Genomic DNA, 27,054 nt, shown 5'->3' on the forward strand with positions numbered 1-27,054 from the left:
AGGTAATTGGGGGCCTTTACAAGACAATTCCATGCAGATCAGATTATAAATTTTGTCGTTTGAGGGTTTACAAGGTTCTACAAAATGAAACAAGGGTCTCAACTCGGGAAGTAATCTACAGAAATTGTTGAAATTTGACAGGCTTTTTCGTTTTACTAATTTAAATAATGCATATAAATTTCATACAGATCACATGATCCCTTTTGTCATTTAAACGTTCACAACTCTAGAAATTATTGACTAAATTGCTGAAATTCAATAGACCTGTTTCACAAATTCAAATGATGCATATAAATTTCATACATATCGGATGATAACTTTCATAATTCGAGCATTAACAAGGTTGAACAAAGTGAAACAAGGGCAATAACTCTAGAAGTAATTATTGAAAATTGCTGAAATTCAATAGGCTTTTTCGTTTCACTAATTTAAATCATGCATATAAATTTCACAAAGGTCAGGTGATAACTTTTGGCATTAGAGCGTTCACAAGGATCAATAAAGTGAAACAAGGGCCATAACTCTAGACGTACTAAACGGAAATTGCTGAAATTCAATGGGATTCTTTGTTTCAGTAATCTAAATAATGCATATCAATTTCACAAAGATTGGGTGATAACTTTTGGCGTTGGAGTGTTCACAAGGTTTAATAAAGTGAAACAAGGGCCATAACTCTAGACGTAATAAACGGAAATTGCTGAAATTCAATAGGCTTTTTCGACTCACGAATTTAAATAATGCATATAATTTTCAGAAAGATCGAATGATAACTTTTGACATTAGAGTGTTCACAAGGATCAATAAAGTGAAACAAGGGCCATAACTCTAGACATAATAAATGAAAATTGCTGAAATTCAATAGGCTTCTTCGTTTCAGTAATCTAAATAATGCATATAAATTTCACAAAGATTGGGTGAAAACTTTTGGCGTTGGAGCGTTCACAAGGTTCAATAAAGTGAAACAAGGGACATAATTCTAGACGTAATAAACGGAAATTGCTGAAATTCAATAAACTTCTTTGTTTCACTAATTAAAATCATGCATATAAATTTCACAAAGATTGGTTGATAACTTTTGGCGTTAATAGAGTTCACAAGGTTCAATAAAGTGAAACAAGGGACATAATTCTAGACGTAATAAACGGAAATTGCTGAAATTCAATAAACTTCTTCGTTTCACTAATTGAAATCATGCATATAAATTTCACAAAGATTGGTGCAGTAAAGTGAAACAAGGGTCATAACTCTAGATGTAATAAACAGAAATTGCTAAAATTCAATAGGCTTCTTCATTTCACTAATGGTATTGGTGTCATAATTATTGGAAAATAATGCTTTTTGGAAAAAAATAACTGTGGTTGCTATGGTAACAACCGAAACTCTTCATATTTTTCTCAAACTTACACAATCCATATCATTTGATATTACATGGGTTTCAAATATTTTAAACTGCTTACATTAAAGTGTGGTGATGACCTTTTGGGTTATGGTAAATAGCATTGAAAATGGTCAAAAACAGGGATCTTAATCGGCTGTTTTTTGTTGGCTTTAGCCGATTGATCTTTAATCTAGCCGATTGGTAAAACAATGAACCGGCCACTAAGGTATCACAAATCAATCTACTTTCGTCCGATTTACAAAGAATTAATTATCAGGCTAATTGGTTAAACAATGAACCGGCCACTATCATAAATCAATCTACTTTCGGCCGATTACAAAGAGTTAATTATTACTCGTCGATTAAGAAACCCATCAAAGAGTCAATCATTACAATGAATACCGTCGACTTATTTCATAAATAAACAACTTAATTGAGGTAATAATGCCTAGTACTTGAACACCTCGCAGAATGACACCAGGAAACGTAAATGAGATTTAACTGAAGATAGAAATGGCGGCGTTGACTTGAACTTCACGCATGCACGTCGTCAATGGAAATTCCAAAAGCCGGAGATCCTCCCACGTCCAATATAGGTCAACCAAATTATTGGCAATAAAATAATTAATCTGACGATCATACCTACGTAGCAAAGAAAAACGATGGCAGAACAAAGAGTTTAATTCCTAAATCTATAGAAATTATTTCAAACCGGGCGTTAATCCGAAATGCGTATTTCCATCGAAAATTATGATTATGAACAATAATTGAACGATTTGACAGAACGGGACATGAAATGACAAAAAAATTATATCATGATTTTAATTATTGTGGTGAATTTATTTCTTTAATATTCAGTGAAATTGAGGAAGAGATCCTCTCAGATATCTGAACGAGTCCTGCTGCGTATACTGGTAAAACTAAAAATAAACTAACCTGAATCACGACAATTGGCCACGTGACCTTTCGTACGTACAGCATATTTCCGAGTTCCGACTACACGGAAACTGATTTTTGCTACTTTGTTATTTATATACTTTTTTATTTTTATATATATTAACATGTGCTTACGATTAATATAATTTAAAAAAAAACATTTGTATGTACTTGTAGTTTTTACTAATTTATAACTTCCGTTTAGTTGGATGAAAGCAAAAGTAGGAATATGCAATGCAAGTTGCTGAAATAATAATGACTATAAATGTCGATATTATAGCGATGTATGGATACAAGTATGCAATTATAAAGGTCCTTTTAATTCGGAGTTTCAGCTATTATTATCCCAAATACATTATGCAATTACTGTCGTGAAAAGAGTATGAATAAACCAACATGTTTGTTGTTGAAAAGACGACTATCCGTTAATCCTACCCATGGATTAAGAACCCTGGTCAAAAACCAAAATTGATAATATATAGCGGATTGGAAATTTGTAATTTTAAAAATTCACAAACTTTTTGACATATTCCCATAATTTCACTTGTGTATGTCCATTCCTTCATATTTTATTAATGTCCCAAAAAGGCCCCAACCAGCGGCTGCCAGGCAGGATACGCCCACATTTTCGAGAGATGGATAGAGAACAAGCTAAAACGAAAGTGATTTTTCCTACAATCAAGGGCCATAATTCAGGAAATTACAATTCGATATGCGCGAATATCGAAAGGAACCAAGATCTTTGGGTTATAAACTTACATTTCAAGTTTCAACAAAATCGGATAAAAATTGTGACCTCTATACACTATTTGACTGGTACCATGGAATCTCGGGTAAATAGCGTTATTATCTAATCTATGTAGAACTATTCATAAATATCATTGAATTTGGCCTAATAGCATTCAATTTGTCCTTGTATACAACTTAAATCTCAACGTGTAATTTTGATTACCAAGCGTTAATTAACTAGTGTTTAGTTTGTCGACACGCGTGTAATTGTAAGCGTCCCGCTTAATTTTCACGACTGTTCAATAATTAGTTGGACCGTTCAATTTCCCAAGTTGTGATTAAAATTAGTCAAGGTGTCCAATTACGCCAGGTATTCAATTCTGTTGCCGAACATCCAATTTCACATGCGTTGTTCAGATTTTAACGAAATGTTTATATTGAAGGAGTTGTAATATAGTAATGCTGCCGTGAAAACGTGTACATGTATAATGTACAGGCCGGTTTGAATAACAACAAAATGAGTTCGGTAATCTCGGGAAAACATTTACCAGCATTCTGTATCGGTTAGGATTTTTTTCTAACGCACTGTACATGCATATAACGTCGGCCAAAATGTATGCCACAATGAACAACTTACAATTTTTTTACAACGTATCATTACATCTTCGTTTATAACTTAGATGTAATCCATCAATTATTGGCTGCTATAAAATCCAAACTTTAAATTATATACGTCATACGATGAGCTTGCAGCTTCAGTTAATCTAAATCAATCATTCATAGAGCACTCGATCCACTCCACGGGGCGCTTAACGGTAAGTCACGTGGTCAGAAACGCGCTATTTTTGTGACTATATTCTTAGTCTGTCTGTGTTAATCGGCGACAAATCTCTGCTGTGACAATATACATCTACTTTAAATGTCGCCCAATTCATTTCGGTGGAAGCGGATATTGAATAAAGCCATTTCACACACGTGTACATTACATGCGCATGTCATATATTTATACAATGTTATTTTGAGTAGCCTACACTTTCTGAATGATTCCATTCTTTTGTACGAATGCATGACCACATGGACCAACTAATAGACCACTCGGACGAAACAAAAAAGACTACTCGGACCATACAAAAGGACCACCCGGACCAATAATAAAGTGTTGTTTTAATACGTTTATATTTGTGTTTGTATTAATATGACTACTCGAATCAATAATAAAGTGTTGTTTTTAATTGTTGTTTTAATAATTGATAATAGTGTTTGTTTTAGTATCGTACAATCAGGGGCCATAATTAAGGAAGTTACAGTCCGATATGCGCAAATATCGAAAGGAACTAAGATCTTTGGGTTATAAACTTACATTTCAAGTTTCAACAAAATCGGATAAAAATTGTGACCTCTATAGGGCCCACAACCTTGATATACCATATTTTTACGCTATTTGAGAACGAAGGGCGGACATTTTGTCTGTCAGTTTTGGGCCGATTTTCTCGAAATTCGAACTCAGCCGTCCTTAGGGTTTAACGGTGATATAGCAATACGTTTTTTTAAATCGGATAAAAATTATGACCTCTATAGGGTCCACAAGCTAAAAACGTGATTTTTCGTACAATCAGGGGCCATAATTCATGAAGTTACGGTCCGATATGCACGAATATCGAAAGGAACCGAGATCTTTGGGTTAAAAACTTACATTTCAAGTTTCAACAAAATCGGATAAAAATTGTGACCTCTAAAAGGTCCACAACCTTGATATACCATATTTTTACGCTATTTGAGAACGAACAGCGGCCATTATTTTGTCTGTCAGTTTTGGGTCGATTTTCACAAAATTCGAACTCAGTCGTCCTTAGGGTTTAACGGTGATATAATATTACGTCTTTTTAAATCGGATAAAAATTATGACCTCTATAGGGTCCACAAGCTAAAAACACGATTTTCCGTACAATCAGGGGCCATAATTCATGAAGTTACGTTCCAATATGCACGAATATCAAAAGGATAACGAGATCTTTGGGTTATAAGCATACATTTCAAGTTTAAACCAAATCGGATAAAAATTGTGACCTCTACAGTGTTCACAAGCTAAAAACGTGATTTTTCGTACAATCAGGGGCCATAATCCATGAAGTTACAGTCCGATACATGCCAATATCGAAAGGAACCGAGATCTTAGGGTGATAAACCTATATTTCAAGTTTCATTGAAATCGGATAAAAATTGTGACTTGTAGACTGTTCACAAACAGTCCGTCCGGACGGACAGGTGCGACGACAATATACATCCACATGAAAATGTGGGCGTATAAAAATTGTGACCTGTAGACTGTTCACAAACAATTGTGGACGGACGGACAGGGGCGACGACAATATACGTCCACATAAAAATGTGGGCTTATAAAAATAGGCAATTGTGTGACGCGGAAAATTGTTCAAAAATGAACATATATTCAGCTCTTGAGAGACGGCATATAGATATTTTTACTCTTTTTTTTTTCTGTTAATCTTACTTGATAGCTACTGATTTTAAAATGCATAACAACCAGGTTCAATATTTCAGATATAACATGGACAAGACCATTTTTGATGAAAAAATTGACCAAAATCGCTTTAACAAAATGGAATTTTTGAGAAAACCTATTTATTTTGGAGTTACTGGGGAAATCGTAGTAATTGTTACACAAATGTGAACATTGAAACATAATTAGCCTTAAAGTTGTATTTCATGAATTTACATCTACATTTTTCATAGCTATGATATGAAATGAAAAGTGTTGAAAAACATTTCTTCAGCGAAAAGTAAAAATTCGCAACTTTGAGCCTCCATAAAAGAAAACATTTTCATCCGATTTTGAATCTGTAAAAAGTTTTGTGAGAAGAATGATGAGATCTACTTGGAAAGCTAATAAAATCAAATGTATAATCATAATCTCAAAATCACTTTTTCCACCTACTTATATATCGAATTCCAACTGCCAAGGGATCTTTTACGTCCACGCCAATATGTACACGGGACATCTGTTTTTCGTCCCATCCGAACGACTAGACAGCTGTCCTTGTCAGGCCCGCCGTCCTGCATCACTGACAAGGGGAAACCATGCCGGAAAATCTGGATGAACTTTCTCGGCCAATGCAGGGATCGAACACCCGACCTCCAGGCTAGCGAGCCAGCGTGTTACCCACGTTATCCCAAAGGGCGTGGCTCTGCCCCTGGGGGTCGGGACATGCAGTTGTCGCCCTTAGGCTATAAGGAATACATATCCCAAGTTCCAAGACGATCCATTAAAAATCGTGGTCTGTAGGCAAAACACAGACACAAAAAAAAAAAAGATAGGTTGCCAGGCAACGAAACATATGCCCACAGCAGCAATATCGTCAACAAAAGTTGTCGCATATTTTTACTTGTTTTCGGTAATGAAACATTTATAATACATTAAAATCTGATTAAGAGTAACAACTCATTAAGTAATTATCAGAAAACCATTAGAATTTGTTTGGTTTTTATAAAGTTCTGCCCCATGCTAACGTTTAGTACACGAAACTTTTAACATCATGGATTTAGCTGTTCAAGTCATAAAGATTCATTGAAAATCAATATACTTGTTCATCTCGAGACCTTAAACTCTGTGTATCAATCTGTGTATCAATTTAAAGTCAATAGGATATTAACTTTAGCCTCTAGATGTCCACGAGATTTTTTCAAAGTGATCAAGGGTCATAACTCTGGCAGTAATTATCGGAAATTGCTAAAAATCAATAGGCTTCTTCGTCGCATGACCGTAAACACTGTGTATGAATTTAAAGTCAATCTGATCTTAACTTTGGCCTCTAGAGCGTCCACAAGATTTTTTGAAGAGATCAAGGGCCATAACTCTGTCAGTAATTATCGGAAATCGCTGAAAATCGATAGGCTTCTTCATCTCGTGACCTTAAACACTGTGTATAAATTTAAGATCAATGGGATATTTACATGTACCACATGCGAAGGACAGATAACACCACCTGGAATTCCCTTCTCACATATCCGGACTATATTTACGCTACAAATTATATTTATTAAATTAATATATGAAATATTTTTCGGACCTGATTATTTGATTTTGTCAAATTATCTTATAAATTATTCATAACCTTTATTTATGGAAATTGTTTAAAGCTTTTTAAATGATTAAATACAACAATTCTACTATATTTACTGTGGTGTCGTTACAGTAGAATTATTTCAGGTGACTTGGGGATGCGTTTTAATTTATCTAGATATAATACTCCATAATGCTATAAACTAGTGTCAAGCAGATGAAAACAAGCGTAGATGGTGTGAAATTCATTGTTATAAAATTGTCTACTTCCAAACTGTGTGAGTAACTGTAGCCTACGACAAGAGCGATAAACAGTGCAAATGGCGGCTTTTTGTGGCATTTCCGTACTTAATTCTTGCATTTAGAAACAAATAATTAAATGAACATGTATGTGACGTGGACGTGAGTATTGTGGTCAATTTACTGAACATCAAGAAAAATTTAGAGTGACAGAGTTTTATTTGCTACCTGTCAAGACGAAAAAATCGCCTGTCGGCTACAAGTAGACAGGCGAACATTTCGAGCCATGAAGATAAATGTCTCGAATTATCGGGTGGTTATTCCAAAAAGTATGGCAAATTTGGTATATGGAAAGTATTGACACCTAATCTTACTAGACAAATACTGGATTACCCGAAAAATGCCCATGGGGCAAGCCCTGGGCAAAAATGTCAGGGTATCACTAACTGGCTACCTGACGTGTCTGCCAGCTTAATGTGTGCTAGCTTGACTGAGGCAGCAGTTGTTATTTCTTGATCAAATAGTTAGGCGGTTTTGGGAACACTGAGGCGCGTGAAAGAGACTCTACAATTAAATGGCGGAAAAAGTAGTTGACAGAAACTAATTAAGAATTTACTTAGGCCTCTTTACAGATCGGGACATAAAAAGCACTAAAGTCATAAGAGTTTTCTATTAATGCATGCAAAGAAAATTAATGATTTCAAAATTACATGTTTAAAAACAACAACACAGATTTAATTCCTATTTTCATACATGCACTACTAACGATTTCACTACCCAGGGTTTCATGTTTCAAGCACGAATAACACCAAAATGATCATAACTTAAAATACTTCAATATAATTCATAAATATATATTATTATTTATTTAGAAATGAATAAGTTTAATACTACATACAATCTCTACTCAATTTTAAAAGTAAACTCAAAAGCATAAAGATCTACAGGTCACAACAAAAGTGTCACTATCTATATCTTGCTTCATTTAAAACATGAGAATGTCACACAAGATTTACTTATCTGTTTCTTCCGATAGAGCCATCATAGACATATGTGATCTATTTGACTTAACTGACTGATTATCATCTAAATCTGAGTCTGTATCTAAAATTGAATATGGAATTTACAATCAAATATTTCATTATTAGCTTTATTCAAGTAACATTAAATGTTGTCAGCTTTATTCAAGTTACATTAAATGTTTTTAGACACATGATTTTAAAAGTAAACTGATTTGACATTAACTGGAATTTGAACAGAATTATGGGATTGATAGTCAATTTAGAAAGTAAATTTGGTCGTAAATTATAACAAGTAGTTGCCATGCAAGCTCCGCCCACATTTTGCAATAGATAGACGTAAAATTGGAAATAGGGTTCATCTTTTCATTGCAGAAATGTTTCACATCTAATTAGTAACAAATTTGTTAAAAATTGTAGGCTCTATCGCTAATAAGTTTTCAGCTAAGGGGCCATAACTATAGAAAAGATAGGTTGCCAGGCAACGAAACATACGCTCACTGCAGCTAAATCGTCCGGGCAGTCAACAAAAGTTGTCGCATATTTTTACTTTTTTTCGGTAATGAAACATTTATAATACATTAAAATCTGATTAAGAGCAACAACTCAGAAAACCATTAGAATTTGTTTGGTTTTTATAAAGTTCTGCCCCATGCTAACATTTTGTATACAAAACTTTTAATACTGTATCATGGATTTAGCTGTTCCAAGTCATAAAAATTCATTGAAAATCAATATACTTGTTCGCCTCAAGATCTTAAACTCTGTGTATCAATCTGAAGTTAATCGGATATTAACTTTGGCCTCTAGAGTGTCCACAAGATTTTTCAAAGTGATCAAGGGCCATAACTTTGGCAGAAATTATCAGAAATCTTTGAAAATCAATAGGATTCTTCGCCTCGTGACCTCAAACACTGTGTATAAATTTAAAGTCAATGAGATTAACTTTAGCCTTTAAAGCATCCACAAGGTTTTTTGAAGTGATCAAGGGCCATAACTCTGGCAATAATTATCGAAAATCACTGAAAATGAATAGACTTCTTCGTCTCATGACCTTAAACACTGTGTATCAATTTAAAGTCAATCAGATATTAACTTTAGACTCTAGAGCGGCCACAAGATTTTTCAAAGTGATCAAGGGCCATAACTCTGGCAGTAATTATCGTAAATTGCTGAAAATCAATAGGCTTCTTCGTCTCATGACCTTAAACACTGTGTATAAATTTAAAGTCCATCGGATATTAATTTTGGCCTCTTGAGCGTCCACAAGATTTTTTGAAGTGATCAAGGGCCATAACTCTGGCAGTAATTATCGGAAATCGCTGAAAATCAATAGCCTTCTTCGTCTCATGACCTTAAACACTGTGTATAAATTTAATGTCAATCGGATATTAACTTTGGCCTCTATAGCGTCCACAAGATTTTTTGAAGTGATCAAGGGCCATAACTCTGGCAGTAATTATCGGAAATCGCTGAAAATCAATAGGCTTCTTCGTCTCATGACCTTAAACACTGTGTATAAATTTAAAGTCAATCGGATATTAACTTTGGCCTCTAGAGCGTCCACAAGATTTTTTGAAGTGATCAAGGGCCATAACTCTGGCAGTAATTATCCGAAATCGCTGAAAATCAATAGGCTTCTTCGTCTCATGGCCTTAAACACTGTATATAAATCTAAAGTCAATCGGATATTAACTTTGGCCTCTAGAGTGTCCACAAGTTTTTTGAAGTGATCAAGGGCCATAACTCTGGCAGTAATTATCGGAAATCGCTGAAAATCAATAGACTTCTTCGTCTCATGGCCTTAAACACTGTATATAAATTTTAAAGTCAATCGGATATTAACTTTTGCCTCTAGAGCGTCCACAAGCAATTGTGGACGCCAGACGGACGGACGGGGGCGACGACAATATACGACCACATTTCAATGTGGGCGTATAAAAACGATAACCCGGGGGGTCAGCAAATTTCAACCATACTTGGTCTATGGGGACCCCTAGGCGACAGAAGTCACATGATGAAGTGAACAAATTTTGGACGGACAACTTCCGGTATAACTGGAAATTGTTGTTTTGGGGCAAAAGTTGACATATTTCGACCAATTTGTTACCCTAATTTCAAAACGCTCCTACCCGAAATGTTGTGTCTCTACATTTTTGATATTGGTCAGGTATGATAGGCCTAGTAGTCGTCTTAATATCCTTCAGTCGTTTGGGAATGAATGAATCGTGTGGAATTTTCTAATGACCTTAAACACTGTGTATCAATATAAAGTCAATCGGATATCAACTTCAACCTCTAGAGCGTCCACAAGATTTTTAGAGGTGATCAAGGGCCATAACTCTGACAGTAATTATCGAAAATCGCTGAAAATCAATAGGCTTCTTCGACACATGACCTTAAACACTGTGTATAAATTTAAAGTCAATCGGATATTCACTTTAGCCTATAGAGCGTCCACAAGCAATTGTGGACGTCGGACAGACAACAATATATGACCACATTTCAATGTGGGTGTACAAAAATCACATGTCGAGAAAATATTCAAATCCCGTACATAATAAAAATTCATATTTAAGAGCGTGTCCACGAGAGCACCATGCAGAAATTGAAAAGATAGGTTGCCAGGCAACGAAACATACGCCACAGCAGCTAAATCGTCCGAACAGTCAACAAGAGTTGTCACATATTTTTACTTTTTTCGGTAATGAAACATTTATAATACACTAAAATCTGATTAAGAGCAACAACTCAGAAAACCAATAGAATTTGTTTGGTTTTTATAAATTTCTGCCCCATGCTAACGTTTTGTGTACAAAACTTTTAATACTGTATCATGAATTTAGGCCTCGAAATGTTTAAAAAAAGCTACCTGTCGCAAGCGACAGGTAGCTTTTCTTCATACCTGTTGCTTCAGTAAATAACCTGTCACTCTCAATTATCAAACTCAAAGACTAATCACATCACACATATCCATACATGTAGGTACACACGCACGTGGTTAGGTCTTTGACGTACATTGCTCTATATAAATATCGTAATATGAAACCTTTTTATTTCTTCGACATCGGATTGCCTAAAAGTTCTTGAAAGTCGGGGAATCTGCTTTGGCTCAACGACTCGAAGATTCGTACAATTCTATCATCCGTATCCAAGTGAATTCCGCCAAGTATCATGGTACCACACTTCCGTACTAAATCGAATACTTCACCATTGAGTTGTAGAATTCAGATTTTAAAATATCCGTAATAAATTGAATATCAAAACACAAATCACACCTGTGCATGGCACCGTATTTACATCTACCGCGTGCGAAGGACAGATAACGCCACCTGGAATTCCCTTCTCACATATCCGGACTATATTTACGCTACAAATTATATTTATATATGAAATATTTTTCCAACCTGATTTTTTGATTTTGTCAAATTGTCTTAAAAATTATTCATAGCCTTTATATATGGAAATTGTTTAAAACTTTTTAAATGATACACCAAGCAACGAGCCGTGTGCATTTCCATTCCAACCACTACTATATGTACTGTGGTGTCGTTACGGTAGAATTATTTCAGGTGACTTGGGGTGCGTTTTAATTTATTTAGATATAATACTCCATAATGCTATAAACTAGTGTCAAGCAGATGAAAACAAGCGTAGATGGTGTAAAATTCATTGATATAAAAAATTGTCTACTTCCAAACTGTGTGAGTAACTGTCGCCTACGACAGAGCGAAATGTAAACAGTGCAAAGGGCGGCTTTTCGCGGTATTTCCGTGCTTAATTCTTGCATTTAGAAACAAATAATTAAATGTAGGTGACAAGTAGACAGGCGAACATTTCGAGCCATGTGAATTTAGCTGCTCCAAGTCATAAAAATTCATTGAAAATCAATATACTTGTTCGTCTCAAGATCTTAAACTCTGTGTATCAATCTGCAGTTAATCAGATATTAACTTTGGTCTCTAGAGCGTCCACAAGATTTTTTGAAGTGATCAAGGGCCATAACTCTGGCAGTAATTATTGAAAATCGCTGAAAATCAATAGGCTTCTTCGTCTCATGACCTTAAACACTGTGTATAAATTTAAAGTCAATCGGATATTAACTTTGACCTCTAGAGCATCCACAAGATTTTTTGAAGTGGTCAAGGGCCATAACTCTGGCAGTAATTATCGGAAATCGCTGAAAATCAAGAGGCTTCTTCGTCTTATGACCTTAAACACTGTGTATAAATTTAAAGTCAATCGGATATTAACTTTGGCCTCTAGAGTGTCCACAAGATTTTTTGAAGTGATCAAGGGCCATAACTCTGGCAGTAATTATCGGAAATCGCTAAAAATCAATAGGCTTCTTCGTCTCATGGCCTTAAACACTGTATATAAATTTAAAGTCAATCGGATATTAACTTTAGCCTCTAGAGCGTCCACACAATTTTTTGAAGTGATCAAGGGCCATAACTCTGACAGTAATTATCAGAAATCGCTGAAAATCAATAGGCTTCTTCGTCTCATGGCCTTAAACACTGTATATAAAATTAAAGTCAATCGGATATTAACTTTAGCCTCTAGAGCGTCCACAAGCAATTGTGGACGCCAGACCGCCGGCCGGCCGGACCGCCAGACGACAATATACGACCACATTTCAATGTGGGCGTATAAAAATGGAAAACATGATGATATATAGTACAATTAAAATTATTAACTAGAACTGCGATGCAGTCATGACGGGTTTCACCGGTGCCACATTACCCTTGAACTTATGTCACTTCCGGTGCCAGTTACCCAGCAATATTAATTTCATTTATACATTTGTTACCATGTGTTACATAAATAGGGGTGATGATTTTCCGAGATCGCGGAAAAAACGCGGAAATCGCGGAATTGTCCACTCAAAACAGAATTTGAAACCTCACACGGAAAAAGACGGAAAAGCCGATATTTGCTGATACTAAACACAACCTCAAAAAAATTTTGCAGTTATCCAAGTATTTCATCTTTTTATTCATAAAAATCGGAAATATTGAATGATATCGCGTAGTTTTGTTACTGTCTATTTTAGTATTTAGCTACTTTCATTTCATCATTTAGGAATCATAATTTTAATCGAAACGAAAACCCGTCTTTCATGTATCCCTGTATAAAATTACTCTGTAGTTTAACTCGAATTAAACATTGTAATGTATATATATGTCTTAAAAAAAACTTCTGTCACTTCATAAAAGTAAAAATTGTTTCATTTACTTCTTATTTTACTGCCGGACTCGTGACTCGTGTTTATCCGCATTAACCACGTGACATCAGAAATATACCGTAGCCTTGTGAATCCAGCCCTTATTCTCGAAGAAACGGTAGTAACTACGAAGATGTCTGGATAAATCGTGACTACAACTAGCAGCTGAGAAAAATGGCTTCGTCTGCTAAAAAGATGAAATGAGCTCACAAGATGTAATTTTCTGTTATTTAATTCGGGAAACAGGTTTAAAGAATAACTAGTCATTGAACATTAAAAGTCATTCACAATTCAACATTTGTTATCATTGGTTTAAAATGATCCGTTTTGTAATAAAAGGCATTTTAAGATGTTTTATTCATTTATTCATAAAATAACATTTTATCTCGAAAAAACGGAATATGGTCAGCTCTGAAACGGAAAATAATGGAATTAAAAATACTTAAAACGGAATTTGCTATTTTCTTAAACGGAAAATCATCACCCCTACATAAATATGTCAAAAAAGTGATCCTTAAAAAATTTGTTACTAACTTACCGCTAAGTTAGCCGACTTTTTAATGGGAAATTTCTCGACAAGGGAAGATGCTAGAAGCAATTTTTGGACAGCTATATGATCGTATTGATCCAATCTATATGTCCATTGGAATCAAATATCATAATGTTAAACGAATGATAAATATAACTCACTTCAAAACAATTTAAAGCTAAAAATTACATTACTTCTGGTGATAATAAAAATTTTACATGAATTCTATGAAAATATAAATGGCATAGGGCCTCACATGGTGAAAATTTTATGATAATCGAATAATAATTGACACTTTTATAGACCAAAACCTTTATCTCTGCAACCGAACAAATTATAAACCATTTTGTGATATCTGTATGGTCGTATGGGTTTTTGCCCAAATGTCGTCATTTTCAGTGACAGTGAAATTGTTAAATTGGATTGACCTAGTCAAAGGTGGCATGAGGTATCACATGGTAACAAAAATTGAAAATCAAACGATAATTGACTCTTTTACATGCAAAATAACGTGAAAAGTGACGCATGCAAAATTGCTTATTTCTTTGCAACTGCGCATATTACAATCTAATTTTGACATACATTGTCCTCGTATGGATTAATGCTACAAAATTATGAAAGTTGCGTAGAAATAATTTAAAATATGAAGACGATGAATGGGTTGTAAATAGCTGATTTTTACTCCTTTTTTCAACCTTAGATCCAAATGGCGCAAATACAAAACTGATATACCCCCCCCCCCCAAAAAAAAAAAACTAAGCACAACATATTTTGCGCCCGTAGTAGGAGTATTCATCTTCATTGATAAGATTTGTAGAAATTAAGATTTTTCCATAGGAAAAAACCTCCCGACCCGGCAAAATTACGTCACTTCGGGTGCCGACAGAAAACTTTATAGGTAGAAAAAAGTTGAGAATTTGCACCAAGGAGTATATGAGCTTTTGTTTTATACAAATTAGGCAATAAATAATTAATTTAGAAGCCATAAACTGTAATAAAAATGCGAAAAGTCTTAAAAAGTGATCCTGACGAAATTGGTTATTTCTTTGCAAGAGAAGATGCTAGAAGCTATTTTTTGACATATTTATGATCGTATTGATCCAATCTATATTTCCATTGGAATGAAATATCATAATGGTAAACGAATACTAAATATAACTCACTTCAAAACAATATTTGTTTTGAAGGCTAAAAATACAGTTTTTGCTAAAATGACATTACTTCCGGTGATAATGAAAAATGTTAAATTAGTTTTATGAAATCAGAAATGGCATAAGGCATCACATGGTGAAAATTTTATGAAAATCGAATAATATTTGACACTGTTATAGACAAAAAACCTTGAAAAGTGACAAGTAGAAAATCGTCTATTTCTCTGAAACCTTACAAGTTAGAACCCATTTTGTGGTATCTATATGGTCGTATGGGTTCATTCTACTTGTTGATTGAAATTAAATATCATACTTTTAAACAAATAACATATACGACTCATTTGAAAAAAAATATCGGTTTTGAAGGCTAAAATTCAGTTTTTGCCCAAAATGACGTCACTTCCAATGACAGTAAAGGTGTTAAAATGGTTTAATCTAGTCAAACGTGGCATTCGGCATCAAATGGTGAAAGAAAATTGAAAATTGAATAATAATTGATTCTTGTACAGGCAAAATAGCACGAAATGTTGACTCGTGCAAAATTGTCTATTTCTCGACAACTGCTGATATTACAAACTAATTTTGACATACATTCTCTTTGTATGGGTTATTGCTACGAGGTTATGAAAGTTATGATGAAATATTTTGAAATATGAAGACGGTGGATGGGTTGTAAATAGCTTAATTTTACACCTTTTTTCACCTTTTAATCGAAATAGCCCGAAAATGAAATCGAAATTAAAAAAACTGAGTCCGATGATTTGTGCGCCTTTGCTTTTGGTAATATTAAATTTTGTAAAAATATTATTTGTTTTCAAAAAGTTGTACCGAACTGTCAAAATCTGTCAAAATTGTAGTTTTTGCTGATTTTACTTCACTTCCGATGCCAACACGAATCTTTACCGGTAACAAAAAAAATTACATTTTGGACCACACAGCATATGAACTTTCTTTTGTACAAATCGAATAATAAATAATTAATCTAGGACTGAAAAACTGAATTAGCCTATGGCGGCCAAGGAAAATTACGGACACAAAAAATGTTGACATTTTTAGTCAAATCAGATAACTCTTCAACCCTGTTTAAAATGCCATATAAAAATATTCATAAATAAAAATGTTTTTTGTAAAATTTTAAATTTTTGAAATTTGGCGCTTAATATCTACGAAGATTCGTCGACAATCAAAGATCAAAAGTAGCACAGCTATGTGCCTGGTCTCCAGCTATGTCAAAATGCATCATATGTTAAAATTTGATGATTATTGTTAATACTCAGCATTGTTTTAAAAAACATCAGCTTCAGTAATTTCGGACATTTCGCATTGTCACAGAATGCCCAAAATAGTTTTAATCTCTAAGTCACACCCACTTTCCCAATAAAACCGAAGAAATCGTATCGATCCGACATGTAGTTTCTGAGATACAATCAAATTGGAAAAAAAAAAATAATAATAAGAATAATCTTAACAAAAACAATAGTGTTTCACACAAGCTACGCAGTGTGAAACCCTAATAAAAATTTGTCTCTTTTTTAAAAACTCTAGTACACTACAGTGCTGGAGTTTGGGACTATAATCGCCGAACACCGCGGAAAAACATTCTATTTCACGGTGGAATCTTGGAGAATCGCTAGCGAAACGGCAGGTAGCCAAGTCACACCCACTTTCCGTATAAAACCGAAGAAATCGTATCGATCCGACATGTAGTTTCTGAGATACAATCAAATTGGAAAAAAAAAAATAAAAATAATAATAAGAATAATCTTAACAAAAACAATAGTGTTTCACACAAGCTACGCAGGGTGAAACCCTAATAAAAATTTGTCTCTTTTAAAAACTCTAGTACACTACAGTGCTAGAGTTTGGGACTATAATCGCCGAACACCGCGGAAAAACACTCTATTTCACGGTGGATGGAATCTTGGAGAATCGCTAGCGAAACGGCAGGTAGCCAAATCACCGCAAAATAGGGTGTTTCGCGGTGAACTATGGTGTTTCGCGGAGAAACACGGTGAATCGCTTGAGTGCCGATATCATCCCGATGTAAGCATGTTGACGAAAAATGTAATTTATTTAAGTAGGTACTGGCAATGGAAAACAATGACGACGTCGCTAATTACAGAAAGTCAGTCAACTTTCCAACATTAGTACAGCTATCACTCTTATAGTTTTTAAAAGATAATTTATATTCATAGAATGTTTGTTTTATCTTCTTTCTAATGATACCCAACATGACTGCATTTATGTTTGAAAAATATAAAAAAATAAATGTTGAAATTGCGATAATTCCCGGCATTACGTAATTTACTTAATTGTAACGTCATTAAAATTTAGTCCAAAACACAGAGCTTGTCAATATTTTGATTCGCGCTACGGCGCCAATGGCCTTGACACATCGTGGCCTGAATATTTATTTAGCCCTTGAATCAAGCTTTCGATTCGTATCATATTTGCATAAAAAAACAGCGGCTGCCAGGCAGGATCCGCCCACATTTTCGAGAGATGGATAGAAAACAAGCTAAAACAAAAGTGATTTTTCTTACAATCGAGGGCCATAATTCAGGAAATTACAATTCGATATGCCCAAATATCAAAAGGAACCAAGATCTTTGAGTTATAAACTTACATTTCATAAAAATTATGACTTCTATAGGGTCCACAAGCTAAAAACATGATTTTTCGTACAATCAGTGGCCATAATTCAGGAAGTTACTGTCCGATATGCGCAAATATCGAAAGGAACTGAGATCTTTGGGTTATAAACTTACATTTCAAGTTTCAACAAAATCGGATAAAAATTGTGACCATAATTCAGGAAGTTACTGTCCGATATGCGCAAATATCGAAAGGAACTGAGATCTTTGGGTTATAAACTTACATTTCAAGTTTCAACAAAATCGGATAAAAATTGTGACCTCTATAGGGTCCACAAGCTAAAAACGTGATTTTTCGTACAAACAGGGGCCATAATCCATGAAGTTTCTATCCGATACATGCCAATATCGAAAGCAGCCGAGATCTTTTGGGGATACACCTATATTTCAAGTTTCATCGAAATCGGATAAGAATTGTGACCTGTAGAGATTCCACAAACAATTGTGGACGGACGGACGTCCGTACGGACAGGGGCGACGGCATAATACGTCCACATGAAAATGTGGGCGTATAAAAATGCATTATCTTACTCTAAAGCAATCTCATGTAGCACAGTTTTGGAGATTTTATTGGATTTGGGGGATCAACAACTCTGCGAAAAAGTTATAATTTGGTGGCCATCTGAAATTACCTTTTCCTCCACACTTTGTCATGTTCAAACTTCGGAAATCATTACCTTCTTTCCCATGCCCTTTACCCAGAACCATAACAGATAGCTCTATTCTGGTTATTACAGTGGATACAGGAGCCCAATATTGGTCTACATGCCAATTTTTTATGCAATCTGCCAATAAAATACATTTTGGTGGCTATCTGAAAATGTCTTTTTCAGTAAATTTTGTCATTAATACCTCCTTGCCCCTGTCCCCCAAACCATAATAGATAGCTCAATTCTGATTGTTTCATTGCAGACATAAGCCTCATATTAACCTTGATGCCAATTTTTATTCAAATCGGTCAAGAAATAACATTTTGGTAGCAGACTAAAGATGTTGGTATTTTGCCATTTTTACTCATTTTTCGGCATTTTGTCCATTCGGTCAATAATGGGTCCGACACCATGTTTTGACCCTTATCTATCCTCTATATTTTTCATAAAGGATCCCCAAATTAATTTGACTAATTTTCTTTGCAGATCTGTGTGGGGAAATGTGATTTGATCTGTATTGAAAGGACTATTTGAAAAATAAACATCATCCGAAAATGCCCGGCGGCTATTTGTGGCCCCTCAAAATGAGCAAAATAGGCATTTTTGAAAGTCTCTTAATCAAAAAATTGATCTCCTGTTGTTCTAATGTTTGTTTTACTAGTACCCAGGGGTAAAGTCTAACAGGAAATTACAAAACAACTGTGTTTTTGTATTTATTTTTCTATTTATTATACTTTGAAAACGCTACTTCGTCATTTTTTGACACCCCTGGGTGAGGGCAGGAGAACCCCGCCCCATATCTCAAAAACGTTAAAGATAATCGACTCAAATTTTCTGTGCTTCTATTTGGGTCATAAATAAGTAAATTTATGCCCAAAAAATCAACATTTCTAAAGTTTGAAAATTTAGCTGCTGGTACCTAATTTAAGTTGAATACAAGATATGTTAACCGTTGGCGAGGCAGCTAGGGTCGTATGTTTTATTTCTAACACACTGTACATGTATAACGTGGTGCCACAATGTACGTGTATGCAAACAATGAATAACTTACAATTTTTTAAACGTATCATTTCATCTTATTGGCTGATATCAAATCCAAACTTTAAATTATATACGATGAGATTTTACACATTACTTTATTACTCGCAGCTTCAGTTAATCTAAATCAACCATGCATAAATCACAGTGCCATACATGTAAAGCACTGCGCAATGCGGTTAACCGTAAGTCACGTGGTCTGAAACGTGCGAAAACATAAGATGTTGGGATCGACACGGGGACCATATATTCTTACGCTGTGTTACTTGTGTGGAAGCAGACGTTAAACCCCAAGAACGAACGAACTTGGCGAAAAGTATTTAGCAAATCTTGACTGTCACCGGTATATGATAATAATGTATTATGACCTATTAAAATAATATGGGTGGGAGGGGGTACACTGCCAAAGTCACAAAAGTGACAGCGCCATGTATTTGTTATTGTACAAATTCCGTATCCATAGTAGTAGTAGTATCCTGGTGTTTAACGTCTGCTTCCACATAAGTGATATCGCAGACAAGAAATAGGAGAGCCGAAGCTGCTTCCTGTTTTTAGAATATGATTTTGCAATCTTTCCATTTTCAGCCTTAGGCCATGGATTGGGTTTTGTGGGAAGTTCTTCCCTTTATTTAATAAAAAAAACTATTTATTTAATAGAATACTGTACATCTAAATGCATTCAACCAAGGGATATTCTTACGACAAATATCCACTGTGACAATATACATCTACTGTGTGCCGCTCATTTCATATCGGTGGAAGCGGATAATAAATAAAGCCATTTCACACACACACAGACGTGTACAATACATGCGCATGTCATATATTTATACAATGGCCACACGTGTGTTAATTCTCGCCTTCACCCCGTTATAATTTACTTATTTTGAGAACACACGCTAATACTTCTCAACCACCAAGCTAACAGACAAAAGCTTTCAACAAATCTACAGGAAGCCATTTCATTCTTTAAATTTGACCCATTCAGGTAGTTAATACAATGTAATCATCAGATACAATACTAATGTTAAGCAGGCTCTTTACAAAAGTCTGGCTCCCTAAGAAAACATCCCTTTTCAATTCTTAATCGCGGCTACAATTGATACACTATTTGTTTTAATTGTTGTTTTAATAATTGATAATTGTGTTTGTTTTAATATGCATCTGCTTTCTTTGAAATAATAAAGAGTTATGTACTTACCCGTGGTATTGTTTCATCATGAAGCCCATCAAAGAAAAACAAGTAAATTGTTGATGTAATAAAGATAAATATTTGCTAATATGTACTTACCGGCAGCGGCCATTCTTAAGCTATGAATCTACCCATCTATAAATTATTCGCCTCTTTGTATTGTGATTTAATCATAAATAACATACTGTCTGTATTATAATTTTAAAATGAATAAGTCAAGCCTTATAATGTAATTTAATTGGTCCGAGTGGTTCTTTGGGTTTGTCCGAGTAGCAAAGATAAATATGGGTCCGATATTATGCAATATCGATGCGGGTTCAACCACGAAACTTGCGTATTCACCGTCTAGTATAACTTTTGAGCTTCTGATATCTAGATTTTAAACGCAAATATACATGTATGCATAAGCTTATAGATTGCAGCTACACAGGGTACATGTATATGCAGTAGGAAATCGACAAGTTGGATGTACAGAAAAATGGAATCATTCAGAAAGTGTACTCAAAATAAGTAAATTATAACGGGGTGAAGACGAGAATTAACACACTCGTGGATATTGTATAAATATATGAGGCGCATGTAATGTACACGTATGTGTGTGTGAAATGGCTTTATTCAATATCTGCTCCCACCGAAATGAATTGGGTGACATAAAGTAGAATGTATATGGTCACAGCGGATATTATTCGCCGAGTAAAACAGCGTAAGAATATACATGTAGTCCCAATCTTTTGGCGCGTTTCTGACCATGTAACATACCGTTAAGCGACCCGCGGAGTGATTTACTGTATGTGCTGTATGGATGATTGATTTAGATTAACCGAAGCTGCGAGTAATGAAGTAATGTGTAAAAGCTCATCGTATATAATTTAAAGTTTGGATTTGATAGCAGCCCAAAATTGACGGATTACATCTAAGTTATAGACGAAGATGAATTGATATGTTTAAAAAATTGTAAGTTGTTCATAGTTTGCATACATTTTGGCCTGCGTTATGTATGTATAAAGTGCGTTGGGGAAAAAATCCTAACCGATACAGAATGACGGTAAATGTCTTCCCGGGATTACCTAGCTCATTTGTTATTCAAACCTGCCTGTACATTATACATGTACACGTTTCCCAGGAGCATTACTATATTACAACTCCTTTAATATTAGTTCGACCCTAGCTTAAGGTAGGCTCGCGAATTCCTTGCGGGAACCACGGCAAAGCACGATGTATTCTTTCGGGAGAGGGGTTTATATAGGCTTTGCCTGTTCCCCAATCCCCTCAGTTTTCTGAATAAATATTGTTTATAAAAAAAAATGTATTCTTATCGAAACACGGTGAATTCCTAGAGAAACACAGTGAATTCCTAGACAAACACGGTGAATTCCTAGAGAATCTTAGAGAAAAATCGCCGCGGAATCCAGCGAAATTTCACCGTGAAATCTAAGAGAATTCCGAGAGGTTTTTTTCACCGCGTCGCGGCGATTTCGTTCCCAAAAATTTGGAAGGAACTGTAGTTTCCAATACAGATCCGGTTGGGCAAACGAATGATTTAACGATTGGCAACGGTAATAATTTGTTCTGATGTCTCTAAGAAACTTGCGCTCAATCAGAATGTGCTTAACTGTCAAAGGAACATGACAGTGTGCACATTCTGGTTGAGGTTCTCGCTTCAAGATGAAAATGTGAGTTAAAAATGTATGATCAATGCGAGAGCGACACAAAACAACTTCATCCCTCCTGTTGGTTCTATGGGAGTTTGGCCAGTCTCCTAAGAGAGGCTTGACGTGGTGAAGTTTATTTGTGTCTGCAAGATCCCAAGACCGTTGCCAGCGGCCATAAATGTAATGATTAATGCAAGATTTAAAATCATGAAATGGTAATAAAAATTGAGATATGGGAAAATCTAAGCAGACTTGGCGGCCAAATCTGCTTGATCATTCACTTTTATATCAGTATGACTGGGAAGCCAGCAAAGGACTATTTCCTTGCTGCTCAACTCGTATGATATAAAAGTCTGCCACTAATGGGTGTTTGTGATGTTTATTATTTTATTACTGGTAAACAGGACAAAGAATCAGAAAAGATTATATGTTTTAATTGTGATGATAACTGAATGAACTCCAAAGCCTGAAGAATGGCTTGGAGCTCAGCTGTAAATATAGAGGCAGCAGGAGGAAGACGAACAGAAATGGTCTCAGATATCGTCACGGTAGCCGAAGCTACCCGATTGCAGGGTACGAAATAACACGCGAACGGTCGTTCAGGTTACGCATCGGTTACCATGACCTGGAAACACGCGAACGGACTTCCGTTCTCGACCACCGAGCTATAATTTATAAACTAAAGGTTTCAGTTAAAATATTCCCTCCACTACTACATTAAAACATTTTACAATTATAAATAAATGTCTGAAAGATCGTTAAGTTCGCACCTGTCATTTTGGCGGTAGCAAATCAACTCGCGGACCCATCATACCTGGCAACGACATACTCATTTGCCTCTTTAGCGAACGAAAGCGCCAGATCAATCAACTGATTTCTATTGTTTTTATTTCTTAAATTAATGGTGATTGAGTAATAAAAATAAAACACCCAATGAAAAGGAATGTTATATTCGCAAATTATCAAATAAAAAACATACTTTTCAACAATGGATCTTCCGGTATTTACGTAATAGGTCAGAGGTGAAAATTCACACCGTGTCAATGACTTTGGCATTATTCCAATATTTTCACGTTGTCACTCACGGCTAATAATTTAATGACATGGAAAGTGAAATGGAATAAGATTTTTTATGATTTACTGCCAGGCATATCGTAGAACATGATAATGTCGAAGAAATCAACTATTTGTTATTTTTGGGGGACGTTATGAATGATGCGAAGCAGCCGAGATCAAGCGTGTCGGCCGCCATATCTTGGATACGTTTCCAGACAGACGATACCACAAAACTTACGGATAATAATTCTAGAGTTTGGAAAGCTAAATTGAATCAAAACTTTTAGGATTTAATACAAGCTACATAGAGGAATATTACATTGCAACTATATATTTTTATTTTCGATGCTATGAAGCAAAGAAGACGACAATTCCCACCATATATCCAACAAAGGCAGAAATGTCACATAGCGATGAAGTGACGGTCATTTGGGGCGATATTTCTTTCTAAAAGTTATATATTTATATTTACTTTGAACACTGTTCTTTTTTTTTAAATAAAATCTTAGGAGATACATGTTCACGTTTATTATGACAGAGAAAAGTCATAATTTTAGTGGAACTGACTTTTCAATATTATTTATAGTAATATACCGGTAATTGTTAGTTTGTACAATTGAATTTTATATCATTGGAAAGAACACGACAATCTGTACATTTTTGTATAAAAAAAAATTTTATTTAGTTATTTGCAATTTTGTAGAGAGTTTTAGGATTAACAATAATCCACTAATTCGCTTAGGGATATGGGCCCTGCTGATTTAATAAGCTTAGGGGTAGCTGGCTAATCTTTTAATTGGCCCCAAATCCCCCTAGGCTAATTCGAGGGCGGCTTTAAACAAATATGGCATCGTAACCTATAGGTTACCAGTTCAAATTTGATGCAGATTAGCGTAACCTATTTTGAGGTTACCATATAAGAGGCTTATTTCATACCCTGCGATCGCATCTTTCGAACCATCTGTATATTGGAGCATAATCACCATACTTAGACCTTAGCTCTGCAAAGAGAGATTGGAACACCGTGGAGCTAGTATCTTTCTTTTCATGTTGTGTAAGATCGAAATCGATCTAAGGTGGGGATATAGCCCACGGTGGTGTCCTAAAGAAAGGGGTATTCGTAATACTGTCAAGGCCGATACCAGGCTCGGACAAAAGGGGTTGTATGCAAATACCGAAAGATGGAATAAAGTTTGTTTTGAGCAGATATAAATGTGTGTGATTGGCTCTAAATATGGTGTTATGTGAAACCTGATTTGGTAAAGATGCTATTTTCGTAGCATACTGCAGAGTCAGTTTATCACATACTGTGCAATGAGGCTTTCGACTGGAGAGGGACCATTAATATCAATTAAGATAGGAAAGTGGTCACTACCACATAGATCTTCATTTACTCTCCACGTAAAATTCTGAAACAGGACCAGAGATCAAATGGTGAGATCCAGGGAAGAAAAAGAAGCTGTGGCAGGATGTAGATAAGTAGGCGAGTCATCATTTAACAAAAACAAATTATTAATGTTAATGAAGTCCGCTATTTGTTTACCTCAGTTGTTATCATCTGGACTCCCCCAGAGGGAATGATGACCATTGAAATCTCCCGTAATTATAAACGGGAGAGGAAGTTGTGCAACAAGGTCTCTGGGATTAAAATGTAAACTTGGTGGAAGATAAATAGAACACAGTGTAATAGGAATATGCAAAGTCACCCTTACTGAAACTGCCTGTAAAGGCGAGTTGAGGGTGACTTGACTCTGAGCGATATCTCCATTAAGAATAATAGAAACACCCCCATGAGCTCTACCATCACCAACTGAGTGATGATGGTAACCAACAAAATGTCTAAAAGACAAAGTGTCAGAATTCTGTAAAAAAGTTTCCTGTAAACAAATAGCTAAAGGATTGTGCTTTTGTATTAATAATTGCACTTCATTAAAATTTGGTTTTAAACCACGACAATTCTATTGAATAATGAAATTTAACATAGTCAGGGAATTTTATTTTTTGACGGCTTACCACGTGGGTCCTTATGGACATCCACTACGGCAATACCGTCCATCAGATCATCCCCATATCTATTATAGAGAGAGACAGGGTCTTTCGAACCCTTTTTCCCTCCCTCTCGAAACATTGCTAATTTTTCTTTCTTTGAATTACCGTTTGACTGCGATCCTGATCCAGTAGAACTGGAATCTAGGATGACAGCTTCAGGGGGAGGCGCAGGAGATGATGATCCCTTGCCATTCTGGATGGAAGTGCTGGGAATAATCCCAGTTTGAGGCAAGGATGATGAACCCTCGCCAGGCAAAGAATCAATAATTTGATTCGAGCTCGGACTAGTTTGAGATGAGCTCGATACCCCTTTATTATGATCTGACGATGTTAATATTTTAGGCATTTCTACTTTATTAGGAGTAAGATTTCCCTTGTGGTGCAATGGGAAAAAGTACAGTCAGTTCTATCTCCTTACGAGCATAAAAGTAAGATATTTTCCATTGAGACATGATCTGTTGGATTCGTTTCTCTTTCTGCGAAATAGGACCTTCGCAAGAGTAAGCAAAGTGCCCTCCCTTATAGTTTACACAACAAAAGTCCGCCTGGCAGATAGCACTCTCGTGGCCTTGCATGGCCACAGCGAGCACAAGTGCCTTTACCTCTGCAGATGCTTTTGCTGTGTCCAAACTTTTGGCATTTGTAACAGCGAAGAGGGTTTGAAATGTACGAATCCACAGGAATATTTAAATAACCTGCCTTGAGAGTCTTCAGTATTTCGGGACGGTTGAAAGTGAGGATGTAGATTCTTGTTGCAATCACCTTATCTCCTCGGCGTACACTTATTCTTTAAAAATGTTGGATGCCTTGAGATGAAAGGTATTCTACCATTTCATCCTCACTACTGCCTTCAAGATCCCGACATCTAATTACACATCTACTTGAATTTAACAACATGTGTGGAAATATGTCAAATGACAGATATGTTTGCCAAGGATGATGATTGAAGTAGCATGGTAGCATCAGTGCTTCACGGTTAAAAAAAATAAAGGAGCCATAAAAAGCTATTCTAAAATTACAACAGCTGAAAATCGCTCCTGCAAAAATAGCACTTCTCAACTCAAAATAGAGGAGCAATCCATTATTTAGAAGGACCATTCATGTATTTCATAACAGAGTAAAAATACTGTATTTTTACTCTGTGTTAATACTTAGAAAATAAAGATATGTGTTTCGATATTTATTAGAATAAATAAAAAGAAAAATGAAATTTCAGTATCAATCTTTCACTCCTATACTGACTTGATGCAATCTGGTTAAAACGCAGATCCTATTTCATTTTTATAGTTCAAAATTTTGTTTTGTCTTTACTACACTTGGATCTGGAAGACTTGTTATTTAACTCGTGTTCTGCTTGAAATGAGGGGGTCAGCCAATCGAATGGTCTGTCGAATCGAGTGTTTGACCTTTTTTGCCCGGAACTGTGGGTAATCCACTAGTAACATCAATGCTGATTGGTTAATCAAATGTCTGACG

At 35.3% G+C, this 27,054-nt stretch overlaps 1 protein-coding gene across 2 annotated transcripts in view; it reads right to left on the bottom strand.

The window, feature by feature from the left end:
• The window catches only part of LOC126820649 (sodium/calcium exchanger 1), a 145,690-nt gene that overhangs the window by 51,796 nt on the left and 66,840 nt on the right, over positions 1–27,054 (bottom strand). The window contains exon 3 of one of the 2 annotated variants that reach the window (XM_050548729.2): positions 8,328–8,465. The exons of the other annotated variant lie outside the window; for it this stretch is intronic. Coding sequence (XP_050404686.1) covers positions 8,374–8,465 — 92 coding nt within the window. The 3' untranslated portion in view covers positions 8,328–8,373. Of the gene's footprint in view, positions 1–8,327; positions 8,466–27,054 lie in introns of those variants that run through there. 2 annotated transcript variants of the gene reach the window in all.

Source organism: Patella vulgata, chromosome 5, assembly GCF_932274485.2.
Source record: "Patella vulgata chromosome 5, xgPatVulg1.2, whole genome shotgun sequence".
Lineage (NCBI taxonomy): Eukaryota > Metazoa > Mollusca > Gastropoda > Patellidae > Patella > Patella vulgata.